Source organism: Salarias fasciatus, chromosome 1, assembly GCF_902148845.1.
Source record: "Salarias fasciatus chromosome 1, fSalaFa1.1, whole genome shotgun sequence".
NCBI lineage: Eukaryota > Metazoa > Chordata > Actinopteri > Blenniiformes > Blenniidae > Salarias > Salarias fasciatus.
This window is the reverse complement of record NC_043745.1, coordinates 21,641,114-21,657,511: the sequence shown is the minus strand read 5'-3', so window position 1 is coordinate 21,657,511 and position 16,398 is coordinate 21,641,114. Positions and strand designations below refer to the sequence as shown.

Genomic DNA, 16,398 nt, shown 5'->3' with positions numbered 1-16,398 from the left:
GCATAACATCTCAACTTTTGGGTGCTTTTTGACCTGTTGGATTATTGTTTTCATGATTAAGTGTGATCTGACAGTTTTACTGACAGCCATGCACCTCTGGTGAGCTGCAGTGAAGGTAATTAGAAAGCACTGACCCCGAGCTGCTGAATTTGACTTGTCACTGAGACAATCTGAGAAATGTTATGTCACCTGGACACATCAGGTGCAGTCTGTTCTGAAGAACCGGTTAGTCCTGGAGGAGCAGACAGCCAGCAGCCGGGGCATGTGTCAGGTGGAGTGTGTGTACTGTACCTGTGCAGCTTGTTGGGTGTTTGTGCATTTTTTTTTTTTACAACAGACAGGTTTTTCCTGGTTGCCAAATGCCATCCCTGCAGGAGACACGCCTCAGGCTAAGCTGTGGAGTGTGGCCTCATCATTTTGTTTTGGCAACAGTTTGTCCAGTGTCTGTCCTCGATGGAAGAACTCCCATTCTGGGTGCTGAACACAACAACATATAGCTTTAGCTGACTGACATAATGTCTGCCTCATAGTGGGTTGGAAACCTTCCCTTTAACTAAAGGTGACATAGTATTCCTCAAAAACTGAAAACACAAGTGTGCATACACGTCTTACCACATTATATCTTCTAACCATTTGGTTTTCTCACATGCAGACAGAGAGTGCCTTTTATAAATAAAAAAATTGTGGGGATGTGGTACTTGTGTTGTACAGTATTGAACCTCCAGATGAGGGTTCAAACCAGAAGAAAAGGGAAAAAGCTTACTTAACATTTATCCATTGCAACACAGTTATTCTCTTAAACTGCAACTAAAACATAAAAGCAAAGTGATGCAGAATTTCTGCAAATCCTTGCCCTTGTACAAATGATAAATACGAAGACATTTTATTTGTGTAGCACTTTCAAAATGCTAAAAGAAACTTTATATTATAAAATCAGCAAACATTAAAACAACGTGCCTGGTTTTGAGGAGTTCTCACAAAGTGTAATTCATGTTTTTTTTTCTTGTTTAATAGTGAGTGATTTATAAATAAGACATACTTTGAAATGACAGTAGTTATAAATTAAAGGTCCTGAGGAACATCACTTTGTTTATAAGCTTAAAGAACTGATTCATTGGAAATCACTGAAAACCGGCTTCAGATTACATCTTTACACCTTTTCGATACACAGTTGAGGAGATGATCCAGTCCTGTACATAAAGGAGGAGGGAGAAAGTGTCCGATTGTCACCCTCGGTGTCTGGAATAGCAGACAGCAGCATCGCTCACTGGTTCCCTCTCTGCCAGATGCTGACAGCAGATGGTTCACATTAGTTTCTGCAACAGGGAGGTGCATACTGAGTAACCCCCTCCCTCCCCTCACCTCACAGTGCATGCTCCGTTTTCAAACCCATCACTGCTGCTGCAGAGATTTGCTCTGGAATTTAAGCCTCGTGTCTGAAAACAGGGCAAACACCAATCCTGCGGACCTGGGGAACTCGTTAGACTTGTTGCTGTAGTTCAGTACTCTCACACACACTCTTCCTGATAAATTCCATACGTCTTTGTTACCAGGCTGCAGCGATGTTTTCACTGTTTGGCTGTTTGTGATGATGACAGAACCACCATTCTTGTTGTAAATCTTTTGCAAAGGGAAAAGTTACAAATGTCATCAAAACTCAAATATGCTTGTAAATTTTTTTTAGTTTAACTATTGGAAAGTGTTAGCGTTAGTGTGAGCGTTTTTCTTCACATCAGTATATTTATATCAAATCTGTTTTCTCTTCTTTTTTGCAACAGTTGTTTTTTTTCCCAGTGAAAATATTATATTGCTCCTGCTTTTATTATTCATTATAAAAATTATTGAGAGATCATGTGGTGGCGGTTTTCCTGTTGTGGATTTGCTCACACTCGGCGACATCGTGATAAATACAGAAACAAATTATTTTTTAAATTGCAGAGACTGATATCACACATTGCATAATTTACTCTGTCAGTCATTAGAACATTTTGCAGGTGACGTGATGTTGACGCAACATGACGATGACATTTACAGTCAACTCGTCCTCACTGCTCCACATATTTGCATGTGGCATCTGTCACTGCAGGATGATGCCATTGGGTCTGTCAGTATAATTTCAAGTTAATGAACAACCAATAATCTTTGTCTTGTTAGAGTGCTTCCACTGTAGAAGGTTTATAAATAAAATGGTAAAATAAACCATAGTTTTGAAGCTCTTATCTGTGTCAAGGTATCCCACTGAGTTTATTCTCCTTTTTCTTGGATCATGAAGCAAGTTGTTCCTTGGCATAGCTTTCTGTTTGCATAATACAACTTCCTTCATCACGGACCCAAAACAAGGTCAGATTGATGCAAACATGCTGCTGTTATCTCAGAGAGCCTCCGTCTGTCGCCTGCCAGCCGGCGTTATGAACTCTGTGTCAGTGACTGGACTGTAGCTCTGCCATTGACAGCCTCATTTGTTTTTACTCTGCAGTTGCTGTGGCATGTTGATTGTATGCGGTTCAAATTACTTCCATTTCGAGAAATTGCACTGGCATAGGTGAATAAATATGTTTTTTATGCTGACGCTGTGGCTCTGGTAGTGTGAGCAGCAGGGCTATTTTAATGGTTTTCAAGAAGCTTGGCTCTCATGCTGACAATTCAGTTGTCTTCAAAGTGAAATTGAAAATTAAGTGATGTGAGCAAATCGGGACAAAAACATTATCTTATATATATATATTTTTTTAATCTTGAAAGGCAATCAAATCAAACCTGACAGAGGCAGAGTGATTTCCACTCGATCTCAAGTTAGGTATTTTTAGAGCAGAGCATATGGGGAAAAAGTCATAAGTGTGTCGACTTTAGTTAAGAAGGAACTGAGGAGTGAGTCAAAGCTTTTTAAAGGCTTGTCAGCTGTTGAAAGACATGAACTAAGTGACTGGAAAACAGCGTCAAAATTAGCTGGTTTGCATTAGTTGTCTTTTTTGGCCGGTGTCTCATGGCAGGGCTGAGTCATCACATTTCTCTCTGTGGACTCATAGAGTTTCTGGAGTGTCAGAACAGTTTCCTCCTGACCTTGATGAGCGTCCATAAAGTGTATCCTTAGTGTAGTTGTGCTTGTTATGTTTGTCAAACGTGACACAACTGTGTGTATTTGAAAATGTGGACGAGAGGTTTTATAAATCGATGAAGTATTGTGATCCTCATTTGTTTACATTTTTAACAGATAAAGGTATCAAACCGCTCTATAAACTGTGCCTGACTGATGCTATGATAAATCTGGACTGTTGTCAAGTAAAGACCTTTATCCTTCTGATGATGTTTGGCTTTATGATGAAATAATAATGCAATATGACATTAAAAACAAAAGAAATATGAGGTATTTTATTTTTTCTATAGTTTACATTGTGATCACTTGGATGGTGATTGTGTGATATGCAATAATCTTATTGAGTATTGCAATACTGATATGATTCGATACACTTTAATAGATAATGTTAGTGTGTTGGTGCTTAGAGAGCGTGAATGTCAAACACTGCCAGAAACATCATTTCCAGCAGCGCTGTCAGTTTTTTTCCCACGTGTATGTGGTGCATGTGGATCCAGTCAGTCCAGTTGATCTTGGTTTCTGGGACTGGGAGTGTAGATGTCCATTTGCTGCACTGGCTTCAGTATGTGGGCGGTTCACTGCCACACTGTTCCTCTGGCGTCTTTAAGTCATTTTCATAGTTATTGAGTATGTTGTGTGTGTGTATGTGCCTGTGTGATACATTTCACCACAACAGGAAGGTAGATGGACAAAAGAGCTTTGTGTCTCTCGTAAATGTTGCTAAGTCAATAAGTAATGTTACTTTTACCTTTTGGCAAGCTCTGTTTTTTTTCAGTAGAAATATATACTGCTGTAGATCTATGTAGTTTCTTGGCTATGTTATCGAACTCAATTTTGATGAACTGATGTCCTTATTCTTTGTTTTTATGTCGATCTGTGCTATTTTATCATGTCATGTGACACAGGTGTGGATGTTGTGCTGAGAAAATCTGTGTAGGAGATATTTTGAGGATCTTAAATTAAGATAGGATCCAAATATACCATGAAACCTTTAAACAAGCAGCGGAGGTCACAAAAAAAGACAACACATGCCATGAACAAGTTGTCTTTCCAGTAGTCCAATGTGACACCTGGAGTGTCTGAAATACATTTATTGGCAGGACAAAATAAAATTCATCTGAGCTGAGCTGACATTAGAACGTGACATTCTTCATATGCTGTTTATTTTAAAGCCCCACATGTCGACCTCAGTTAAACCAGTTTATATTACTGTCTGTTATCAAAACACGAACCCAGAAAACAACCTCCAGCCCTAACGCCAGCCAGCTTAGTTTTCACAGGGTCGGACATATATCATCAAAAATGCCACACGGAGCTGCTTTTGTGTATTTATGGGAGCTCAGATCAGCGCTAACGTCACCCGACATACACTATATATCTATTTATCAACTTCACTTTTTCTCTCATTTAATACTAATCATATGTTTCCATTTATTTCAGACTGTTGACACAATATGAAGCACCTCAGAGACTTTCCCAGCTGTTTGATGAATTCAATGTCTGAGTCATTCATTGAGCTGCATTGTCACTGTGATTAGAGCAGAGTTAATAGTTAGCGTCGTCAAAGTTTCCCATTCATCATAAGCAGCACCACACCCAAGTCACCTGCAAGAGAAAGCTTGGATGGGTTTGTCATTGTTCTAAATATGCAGTCCAGAGCTTTTTATATAGTTTCAGTTACAGTAAGGAAGATGAACAGCTTAAGTGTGTGTCTGTTTGGACACATGATCCTGTTGATGCTGTTGGAGTATGTGTTTGATGTCTTCTTTCATTGTTTTTTGAGAACCTCGTGTAATTTTCGAAGTGTTGAAGAATTAAGATTCTTTTTCTGACCTCGATTAATAGAACTTTAGCTCTTCCACCCGTTAATCAAGAATCGTTCTGTGAATGGGGAGGGACAAAAACCTTTGCATGTTACCATGTAATTTGAAAACAAGCTTTGTTCTGGACTGAATCAAAGCTGTGTTTTATGAATAAGTGTAAAAAACAAGTTTGTGCCAAACGTATGATTTACTGCTGAGTTTGTTTTTCCATTTCAGCTGCGTTAATGATGCAGTTTTTGAAATTCTTCCTAGATGCATTGAAGCCATTTACAGCAGGAAAGATAAATGTTCTCCTGAGTTTTTTCATCTGCTTTAATTGAACACATGATCAACTCTGTTCCCTTCTTCCTTTGATAATAGCTGACAGTAAATTGATACTTGTGTATCTTGCGTTCAGTTTGCTGATGTCGATGCAGTTTTTAATCCTTCCCCTGATTAAAGCTTGAGGCCCTGTTGTGGTGCAATGCCTTAGCTTAATTTCCATTCAACCACGACTGAAGTTGCTTCAGAAGGAAAATACTGCGCTTTGTAGCTTGTCTCCTGTCTAGGATTTCAGCTGAGTTCCACCCTAAACCACACCGTCTTTGATATTGTATTTTATTGGCACACTTCCTGCTGTTGTATTCCATATAAAAGAATGATTTACTTTGAAATGTCGGAATCAGTGGCTCTCTAGTTTCCTTACTTTCCTCCGATAGTGAGATAAGGCCGCTGATGAGATGAGACTTTGTGTTCGTTCAGTTTGAGACGTGGTGAAAAGCCATGCAGTATCTGTTTACACTCGATCATTGTGTCCTCGCCCTCTGGGAGGAGCGGTGTTCAACCCTGCCCTGCAGGCTCAGCAGTATAACATCACCCCGGCCGGTCGCCGCTCATGTTTCCCAATGATGCAGAATAATATCTATTCTTTCATTGTTCCCTTGAATGTGACTTGAAGAGGTCAGGGAAATAGACAAGGAAACCCAGAGCAGGCCTGTTGCTTACACTGTACATGGTGGTGTCTCATTTATATCCCAGGGAGCCACTGGCAGAAGTCTCATTGCAAAGATAGTGCTTTCTAGTTACCCTGTGTGCTTCGTGGTAACTGTGAGGATGACCAGCAGTACTGAGGATGAGATTTATGGTTGAAAAGGAAGAGTTCGTTCAGCTGAAAACCGTATCATATCATTAAATGTGCCTCCCCAGTCGTTGTATGTAGAGTTTCCCCTCTCCTTTCTCAAGTCAGATTTCTGACACTCCTGAAGTCACACACAGAAATAGATGGTATCTCCATGAAAGACATAAAAAAACATTTAAATAGCTGGTTACATCAACTTTGGTGTTACAAAATAAAAAGCACAAAGGATTTAAATAAAGATCGTCATCACAAGCAGAACATATCAGCATGGAGACTTTATGTTGTTTTATACAATCAGAGCAGACTGCACAGACATTTCTCCTCAGTCCGCTGGATGTGAAGCGACAGGTGGCCTCCTCTCTCCTCCTCTGCTGAAGCCAAAAGCGACTGCATGTTGGCTGCACTACCACGAAATGTGGATTTACTCTTACAACAACTCCTTGTTGATCTGTAACTCAGTTGACTGTCATGCAGTGTCAGTGCTTGAGTTGAACTTTGACAGCTGTTCAGCCAAATTCTAAAATCTATGAAGTCACACTTGTTTTCCAGGTTTACAGAGTCCTCAGTTTTTAGCTTTATCTGCAGTTTTTTTGCAGTGTGTTTTACTGTATGTGCTCAGAGCTTGACCTTAATGAGCATCCCATCCCTCGGAAGTTTATCTTCTCCCACTACCTTGGAAAGGCCGGCTGTGAAAGTCAGCAGTTTTTGTGCGTCTGGTTTGATTACACACAGTGAATAATACATAAAATGTTAACATTAGCAAAAAAAACCCAAGGGGAAAACCTTGTTTTGATAAAACACCCCCTAAAGCTGTTTTCATTTTCGACTGATATGTTTTTCAAGCCCAATAAGGCAACGGAGGAAGGAAAACCGTTCCGTGTATGACCTTTATAGCTATTCCTTGACTGTTTCTTCTTGGCTGTCAACAATTATAGCCTTTTTACTGGTTTTAAATAGTGTCCATCAGTAGGACTACACCGAAAGAATGACTCATAGCACAAATATTCCATTTTTATATACTTGTTCCTGTGTGCTTCCAGTATGTATACTTACACTTTATAGCAGAGGAGTCAAAGTCATTTTAGTTCAGGGGCAACATGCGGTCCGATTGAATCTGAACTGGACTCGACCAGTAAGATGCCTGCATGAGAATGTATCAACAACCACGACTGCAAAAATTTCACACTGCATTCGGGCAATGACATACAAGTCAATAAAATTAATTAAAATTTGCAATATATGTAGATATTGTACATGTTGATATGCCGATACCAATAAATACGCTTACTGAAACGATGTTATTCCTAGTAAATAAACCAGAAACAGCAGTGACTTGTGTTATAAGATGTATATTCTGATATTATCTTTTTCATTTTTATTCCTTGTAGGGTCATCCTGCAGGCTGAATATCTCTGCATGGCGGGTCGATTTTGACCTGCAGACCATATGTATATCTGAACCCTCCAGTTATGGAGGCATACTGTATGTTTTGGCTCTCGTTTCAGTCAGCAGTGACCCTGCATGTCTCTCGGCTTTCATAGAATATAAAGCTCACAGAATGCTGAGATTTGCATGCCTTTTGGTTTCAAAACATGTAAGCGGGACGTGGGAGGAACTAAGTAGGAACTTAGTTGTACTTGCTAGTAAATTCAGGAAACTCAAATGTGACGGAGAGAGAGTGAACATAGAAGAAATGCATGGAGGCTTTTGAGTTTTGTTTTGGTTAGAGGAATAAAAATCAAAGAGTTAACTGGTTGTGATATGTGAGTGTTTTACTTTAAAAGTCTTTTGTGTGATTAGAAGACAGAGTTTCCCTCCAAGTGACCGAACACATCCGTGTGGAGCACCTTTGCCAAACAGCTGCTGTTTACAGCTCCAGTTCATCACTGTGTGACTACTATGTAAATTTGTCAGGCAATAAAAAACTGACTCAGTTGTCATGGAGCACGCATTACATGTCTGCATGTCGGTTTAAGGTCATTTTCTGCTGAGATTTTATAGAGATTTTATAGATTTTACTGGATTTTGTGTCATAAATACTGAAAATCTTTATGTATACTTGGAGCATGAATATGTCATTTGCAGATTATAGGCTGAAGCACTTGGAAAGCTATGGCATAGCTGCTTGAAGAGTTTGTGTTTTGCTTGCTTGCAAGATTAACTTCACGTGTGACACACGTTCATGTCAAGGTTTTGTGTCTGGATGTATTTGCAGTCACAACCAATACACAACTCCATAAACTGTTAGCTATTTGTGCACATTACTGAACAAATGTATTGTCTTTAAACTGTCTAAGAGCTTTATATTTTTTCGCAACAGACTTACCTGTGCTAAAGATTACGGTTGTGACAGGCAATGAGGGCCGGTCTCATTGTTTTTCATTGTTGTGGTTTTCATAATGAGGATAGGATGGCTAATGAATCTATTTCAGGGCAACTTTTCATCCAGAAAGCAGGTTAAGTAAACTTGTACATGGCAGCGTTGCTAATCTAAAATCTGGGGGCTTATCAGAAGTGGGGTTTTTCTCTGGTTTCCTCCAGGCCAAAGCCTCAGTCCCCGACTCCCCTTTACTGAAGAGCCACATGTCGTACATGACCCACTGAATTAGACCTCCTTGGAGAACTGAGTGTTCTTAAGCCAGATTTAACATCAGAAGCTTTAATGAGCACATCCCGCAAGTTTTTTCATTTCCTTCCTTAAAAATGGCTTTTTTTAATCGCTTGCTGACAAGTGGCAGATGTGGCGCTTTAGAGGAACTAAACCTGTCTGTGCTGAAGCGTTTGATTCATACTCTTTACATGTTATTCTTCAGTCATTTGCTTGTTTTAAACTTTTTTCCAGACTTGAGAGTGATAAACGGCTTCGACTTTATTTTAGGAACCGGGATTTTGTTCTCATGGCTTTTATCCAGATTTTCTCAGAGGGCAGAGCAGAAAACGTAGTCCTCCTTACACATGGAGTGTGTGTCAAACTCTGGTGTGGAGAAGGAAAATGGCATAGAAGGGAGAAATGAGGGGAAAAGTGCCGCTTATGATACTGAATCAAACCCAGCCATTTCCTGTACCCCGAGCCAGAGCGGCTCAGCGCTCTCCATATATGGTAATGGTATTTGCATGAAGGGAAAGCCTGGCCTTATGGATCGGGACTGATGCTGGAATTCCTCAACTTCTGGGAAAAGGTCTGGTTCTGTTTTGAACCTGAATGATCGGCTTTTATCCCATAAATATAAACTAATCAGCTGTCTTCTCTGGTTTTATTTGACATAAATGAGTCATTTTTTGTGCGTGAACATACGCCGTGTTTACAGTTTATTATCAACGCGTCCGTGACGTCAGACATGGTTTCTCCACTGCGCCTGTCTGTGTGTTGCTGTGCTCGAAGGGAAGGCTGCGGTTCCCTGACATCACTGTTGTTATGGCTACTATTAGACTCCACACTGTGCCAGATGTCCCCTGTGTGCGCTCTTGTCTGCTTGTGTGCGCGCACCTCTGCACCCGTACTCCAGCGCCACGGGCCAGCGGTGACTCACATTTCCTTAATCTCAGCTTAATCCTTAAAAGGGTTTGTTACTATAAAAACCTTTAAAAGGCCTGCAGTTGTGAGAAATTACGTCCCGTGACATTTGACGTAAAAGGGCTGAGGCTTTGTTTTGTGTAGTCGCACATAAAACTAAATTGCCAGTCTGAAAGGGTTTGGCTGTTCTTTTTTTAACCTAACCATTTAAACATCTGTTAAAGTATTTCATGTACCTGAGTTCTGAAACCCTTTTTTTATTCATAATTTATGCATTTTTACACGGTGCTGCCAAATCAGCTGGTTCACTTTCTTCAAACATATGAGTTTGAAACATATGAAACCATGAGTTTAAGCACATAAAACATTCATTCATAGGATTGGAGTGTATGTAAAACAATCAATGAATTTAATTCATAAAGATGCCTGTGCAGTTAAAAACACCTACATGCATGCACCCACCTGTCCAGTGGGATCATTAATCATTAATTCTTTATTTCTCCCTCTGTCTCTCAAATACTTGTTTTTGTGCACCAGTACTGGATGCTGCCTGCATGCATAAACCGGTGCATCCTTTAACCTTTCCATTGTCTTAAATTGTCATTTTCAGAGTAAATGTAGCAATGTAATTTTGTTTCTGAATTGGAATAGACCTGTACAGTTTACCTGAGGGCAGCAGGCGAACCAGGCGATGCGTTGGGTGGTGTTGATCGCCCATGATGTTATGTGCTGTCCTCGGGACAGCGGGTGGTGTGGATGACGCTGATCTCTGGGGGAGTGGTCCGGCTGATCCTCCTGCTGTTTTCACCACCGGCTGGAGTGCCTGCTGATCAGCCTCAGTGACACAAACCCACTGTTAAAATACTGCTGATGGGACAGTTGTAGAGGTTCACCATCCACTGCTGTGGGATTTTGTTGTGCTTTCCTCACAGCTGAGGAGGTGTTGATGCTCCAGGACAGATCCTCAATATGGTCACTCCCAGGTATTTGCGGCAGGACACTCACTCCACCACTGGAGAGTGGTTTTCTAGTCCGTTTCTGTGGAAATCCACAATAACTGAGGCTGAGCACACATCCTTGGGGGACTCCGGTGTTAGGGCCCTTTTCAGGGTATTTTACACTGGTTGCTCAACCTTTCGGAATCGATCCTGTTAGGAACCATTACGTCACGCAGCAGTAGCAACCAGCATGGTGGACCGGAAGCCAGTCCTCCAAAATAAAAATTCCGACCTGTACCCCATAACGCACACGCATCTGGTGGGGATTGCAAATCTGTGCTGCGGTGCTCCAGACTCGGATCCGGTGGAAATGTAGCCGTTAATTACAATGGGGGCTAATTCTTGTAGTACGTCTCTCTGCTTGTAGCTGCATGACGTGATGATTGTGCTCCTCTTCTGTTCTGCAGCCAGTGTAAGGAGCATTTTACACTCCCCCCCCCCGCAAACCCTTTGATTGCATTTTCAGTTATTGTGCTCCATAACAGCTGAAACTTTCACTTTGTGGCTAAAGTGGTGACCACTGAGAGCTTTTTTACTTTTGGAAAAAAGTGACGGAGTGACAGTTTGAATATGTTTTTGTATTTACATTAAGGAAATGGATAGGGTTAGACATGCTAATGTTTTAATTTGTTAGTAGTTTAAAGTTTGATTTCTCAGTTAATAAAGTCAAACAAAACTTGGTGTGTGTGTGTGTGTGTGTGTGTGTGTGTGTGCGCACTGTGCATGCAGCCTCGCTGTCCTCTGCAGCTCTTCCCTCAGTCCGCTGCAGTACGTTAGCAAAAATATTTTCTTAGACTGCTTGCCTCATTAAACAAGGTCTAAGTCAAAACAGATGAAACAGTCATCAGAATATTTGACGTTTACCTCCTACGTCTCCAGCTTATTACCTCCAACTCCCCAAATCACTGCACTTTCATTCCAGACATAGCAGCAAGAGTTTAAATATAGCATGTTCAATTATTTTCACTTTGTGGTTGGCCTCTCTCTTAACAGTCCAATTCCTTGTTAAAGAATACATTTTTCCTCTGTCAAACTGATGCTTTAATTGGTTGCAAAGTTTTACAAATTCTCAGGATAATAAGCACATTTGTCTTTATTAGTATGAAGAATAATGAGGAAAAGTTTCAGATCAATGCAAGTGTTTTGTGCAGGATCACCCACGCTGTTTTGGCTGTAGCTACTCTGTAAATCCTGAGCTGTGTCTTTTTTATGAAAAGTACCCAAAAAACTGTGCTGAGGCAGCAAATCCCTGGATGACGTTTCAAATTTCCAGCTTCAGTTGAGTTTTTCTTGTTTCACTTTTTTTTTCCTCTCTCTTTTTTTTTATGTAGACTCAAACAGCATATTCTACACATAATTCTGCTTAGAATGGCACATAGTGTGTTTTTTTTTCTATGTGTGTATGTGATTCACTTTGGAACTCAATTCTTGCCACTTCAGGTCTTTTTCTGTGAATAATGTTTTGAAATGAGTGAAGTGGGAAAACCCCCGGGGGGCTCGGAGAGCCTCAGGGGGCAACAGACAATGTTGAAGGAAAAATTATTTAGAATTTCAGTTTTTGAGAAGAAATCATGCTAAAAAAATTGAGCAAATGGATGTATTGTAAGTTCATTACTAATGAAATAAGCTTTCTGAGTGTAAAAGTGATGACATTTGCAGACTCTACATGAAGATTTACCAGGTACATGTTATTAAACTTCACTAGCATGAGAAATATGTTGCCTAGGGAACAATAATATCTAATGTGAAGAAGAAGGGAGCTCACCGTCTCGCAGCTTGAAACTTCATGGTAGTTTCAGTGCTTCTTAATTGATTTTTTTTCTCCTTTTTCAGACTCTCGATCCTTCATAAATTAGTTTCCTCATGAAAACGAAACTGATTTGACATCAAAGTTGATTTTAGTTTGCTGCTTTATGCATTAGGAATTTAAGTCAGTCCCAAAACTACTAATGATGGAGCAAGTCTTCACAAATGTTTGTTTTCTCCGGCTGATCTTTTCCAAAACATTGGGCTTTGTTGCCCATACTGATGTTTGGAGCCTTCCCTTTCCTTTCATTCATCGTCAGCAGCGACGTCACCCTGCTATTGTCGATAAGAAAGACGGCCGACCAAGTCTGTAAAACATGTTAATCTGTGCGATCTGGAGAAATAATCCGGGAATAATTTGCTGCTTCCCTCTGGAAGGGAAAAAATAGACCAAAACGCTGTTAACATTCCTCACCATCTCCCAAGCTATGGCTTAGTCTGTAAAGTGGTTTTATTTTTGCTGTAAAGAATGAAGTCACCCTGGAGGACATTAAATGCTTCTGGCCCTCCTACTTTCATAGTAATTTAGAGTTAATTACTGAACGCACAGTAGCTTTCCACTGTTTTCTGTTTGTTTGATTCCTCTGCAGTTGGATGCAGTTGGAGGGTTGCATTTATGGATTTAGGTTCTAGTTGTTGGCACTGTTTATATTCTTCTTTTTAAAGTCTTCTTGTCTTATTTCAGGTGTGGCGTTCAGTGATGATGTTCTTACCTGAGTCGAGAAAATAGCTGGAAGCTTTAATTTTATTATGTTTGTGTGTTAGCACTTTAATCATTACATTTACAGCTTCTCTTCAGTGTAGAAGTTGATTAATAAAACTTTAATAGGTCATAAATGAAATAAAACTTAATTTTGCTTCGCTCTGTTTTTATGAATAAATAATTGCATATCAGAACAACAGCACTCAAAAGACGATGCACTTTTTCTGCACATCGTGAATGAATTAACAATTTCTTTCCTTTGGCATTGTTTGGATTGCAGCTGTGCTCTGTCCACTCTCCACACTTCCTCACTCAAGAGACAGGAAGTCGAGAGTTAACTTCTGTGTTGACGAATGTTCTGGATGCTCTCCGCGGCTTTGAGCGGTTCTCCGTCCAGGAGAAAGAGACTCACTCCTCGCAGCACATTGTGACCCCCGTCCACAGTAGCCAGACGATCCTGACTCATAGCACATGACGGATGACCTCAGCTCCCCAGAGACTCACCCAGCTAAAAGAAAAACAAGGAACGCAGGGAGAAACCAGAGTGTTAGCATGTGGAGGAAAAAATCATAGAGTCTTTAAGACCTGAAAAAACAACATAAAGCACTTCTGGGAGTTTAACTTAGCTCGGCTACAAAGTAAACACGTTGCTGGGATCAGAAAATGTGCACATTTGTAGTTTTCTGTTGGAGCTGAATCAACCGTTTTCCAGACTTGGGGATTCATTCACATCGTCTTCCTCTTGTTTTCCAGGGGAGCCGGGGGCACTACCGGTACCACTGGCAGAGCCACAATGTCAAACACAGCGGCGTGGACGACATGGTGCTGCTCAGCAAGATCAACGAGGACGCCATCGTGGACAACCTCAAGAAGAGATACATGGATGACTACATCTTTGTATCCTTTGCTTGCATTTGTAGCTCACATCCCAGTGAGAAATATCCGAGCCCGTCTTATCCCCGCCGTTCCCAGAACTGGCTGAATGGTCTTTCACCATGACGGATCAGCAGTGAGTAACAGGTCGGCGCTGGAAAGTGACACGTTACTCAAGGCCTCTTTGTACAGACCCGAGCCCCATCGCTCACTCCGCCTCTCACCTCAGGAGTCAGACGTGCTCCGGTTTGGTCTCACAGTGATGTGAAATGTGAAAGAGAAGGTGTGAGCACCAGCAGATTGCATAATGGAGAAATGTGGAGTCTGTTTCCGTCGGGGCGTTATTGCTATCTTCTGAGCAGCCGGTCCTGATTGTGGTTTCAGGGATTTTGTGCTGAAAGCTATCATTTTCATGCAGTCCATCGCACAAATGCTAGGTTTCGACTTTTAAAGTGCAGTTGTGGCTCTATGCATACGTAAGCTGTTCGTGACGTAAAATGGTATGAATGAATGAATGAATGAATGAATGAATGAATGAACGAACGAATAAATGAATGGCTGCTTTGAGGCCCAATGTTGAATGCTCCCAAAACGGCTCATTACATAAACCTGATCCACGATCCTGCGCTGCTCTGGATTACAAAGGTTAGCGAAGGCTGGGAGTTTGAGTTTTCGACGGCTCTGAGTCAGCCCTTTGATTTGGGTCAATAAATAGCTGTAACTGTGAGGTCTGACTGCCAAGTGTGGGTCACTGTGGGCCACCCACAATAGCAGCTTTATTTGCCTTGAGCAGCGTTTTGGCCGCGGGGCATAAAACCTCACAGTGTTACCAGGCCGGCCTTCTCTCTGTTGCTTGTATGCTCTCTGTACTTATTTAGGCTCAATCGCCAAATACTTCACTGCAGTCCTGTTAGACTCTCATGTCAGCCAAAGACTCATTCAGATCTATTACATCCCTTCAGAGGAGGCGATCACGACTTTAATATTACTGATTCCTGTTGATTTGTCTTCATCATATGACCTTTAACACGTAACTTCACCAGACATACATCGGTCCTGTGCTCATTTCGGTCAACCCCTTCAAGCAGATGCCGTACTTCGGGGAAAAAGAAATTGAGATGTACCAAGGCGCGGTGAGTAGATCTCATCGTGTCTGACGCGGCACGCTAAACCTTGTAAACCAACTGATGTGGCGGGGAAGCATCTGGAACTTTAGGATGATACCTAACAGGGAGACAAAAGCTTTCCAGAGAAGTGGGTTCGATGCGGTGCAAACTTTCCAGCGGGCTGGCGCAGATGTTACTGTCAGAAACTTAACTGAGCCATCGAGCAGGCTTGGCAGCACCTTCACAGAACAGCCTGTTCGAATCTGTCTCCTCTCCCGGCCAGCCCGTGGACAGTGGGCCAGTCCCGTCAGGCAACAGCAAAACGAAAATTCTCACAGTCAAATGACGGACAAAATGTGCATCACACAAAGCAAGATCCCAATGTGCAGTTTCTCAATAAGCAGGTACTGAAAATCGTCAGGGCAGATGATTTTATTGTTTGCAGTGAGGCTGGTGTTGCCTTGTCATTTATTTTTATAAGCAACACCCATGAAAACCAGGGTCCTGCTTATTAGTCTTTGGCTCTTTACAATACTTGTAAAGTCCTAAAATCTACTCGTAAATGTCATAAATAAAGGTCATGTACTCTAGTAGTTTACACTAAAGCAGCTTTTGGGCTCAAAGCCTCCGTAATGTCAATCCATGTGGTTTATTTAACCACACGAAAAAATCCTCAATGAGAATAAAACATCTTTTCCAAGACTAGTTATGGAAAGATAGCTGCAACCGACCACACTACAATACAGTCAATCACGCACAGTACAGGAAAACATCAGTAAGATAATACAAGAAACTCATTTCTCTCTCTTTAGGAAATGTTTTGAATTTGCCCAAAACGTCGTTCTGCACCACATTTCAGGACATTTAAAAAGCTTTTTACACAGCTCAGTTCTGACTCTCGGGACCTGAATCAGTATGATAAGTGAGTGCATTGACCATAATGGCATATAGTAGTGCTGGGAGAAGCCCGAGAATGCATTTGGAGATAATAGCTAGCCAGCCAGTGAGTCTATGAACAGATCCGAATCAGCGAGCTATGCAAAGTCCTGCGATGTGCAGATAGCTGCACCTAGTGATGAAATGCAAATGTCAGTGGTTCACAGATATCCTGCATGAACCAGTCTGTAGATGTGAGACCTCTGCACTGAGTGCCATGTAACACGTCATGCAAAATGTCCATATGAAGGAAAAACAACCTACTTGTTTAATATCTGGAAACCTTTCTATTTAGCAGAAGTTTGTGGAATACTGTCAGAAATTTTTTATATTCTTATATTTTTCAAGCTGGTAGTTTGTAGCAGTGAAGAACTGGAGTACATTATTACTATTGTGGTCGTAATTTTTAAGATTTTTTTATGATTTCACTG

General features: G+C 41.1%; 1 protein-coding gene across 2 annotated transcripts in view; it reads left to right on the top strand.

Annotated features, from left to right (window-relative positions):
* The window catches only part of myo1ea (myosin IEa), a 49,378-nt gene that overhangs the window by 544 nt on the left and 32,436 nt on the right, over window positions 1-16,398 (top strand). For both annotated transcript variants that reach the window (XM_030088802.1, XM_030088792.1), the window contains exons 2-3: window positions 13,806-13,949; window positions 14,969-15,058. In XM_030088802.1, the coding sequence (XP_029944662.1) occupies window positions 13,806-13,949; window positions 14,969-15,058 (234 nt within the window). The remainder of the gene's footprint in view (window positions 1-13,805; window positions 13,950-14,968; window positions 15,059-16,398) is intronic.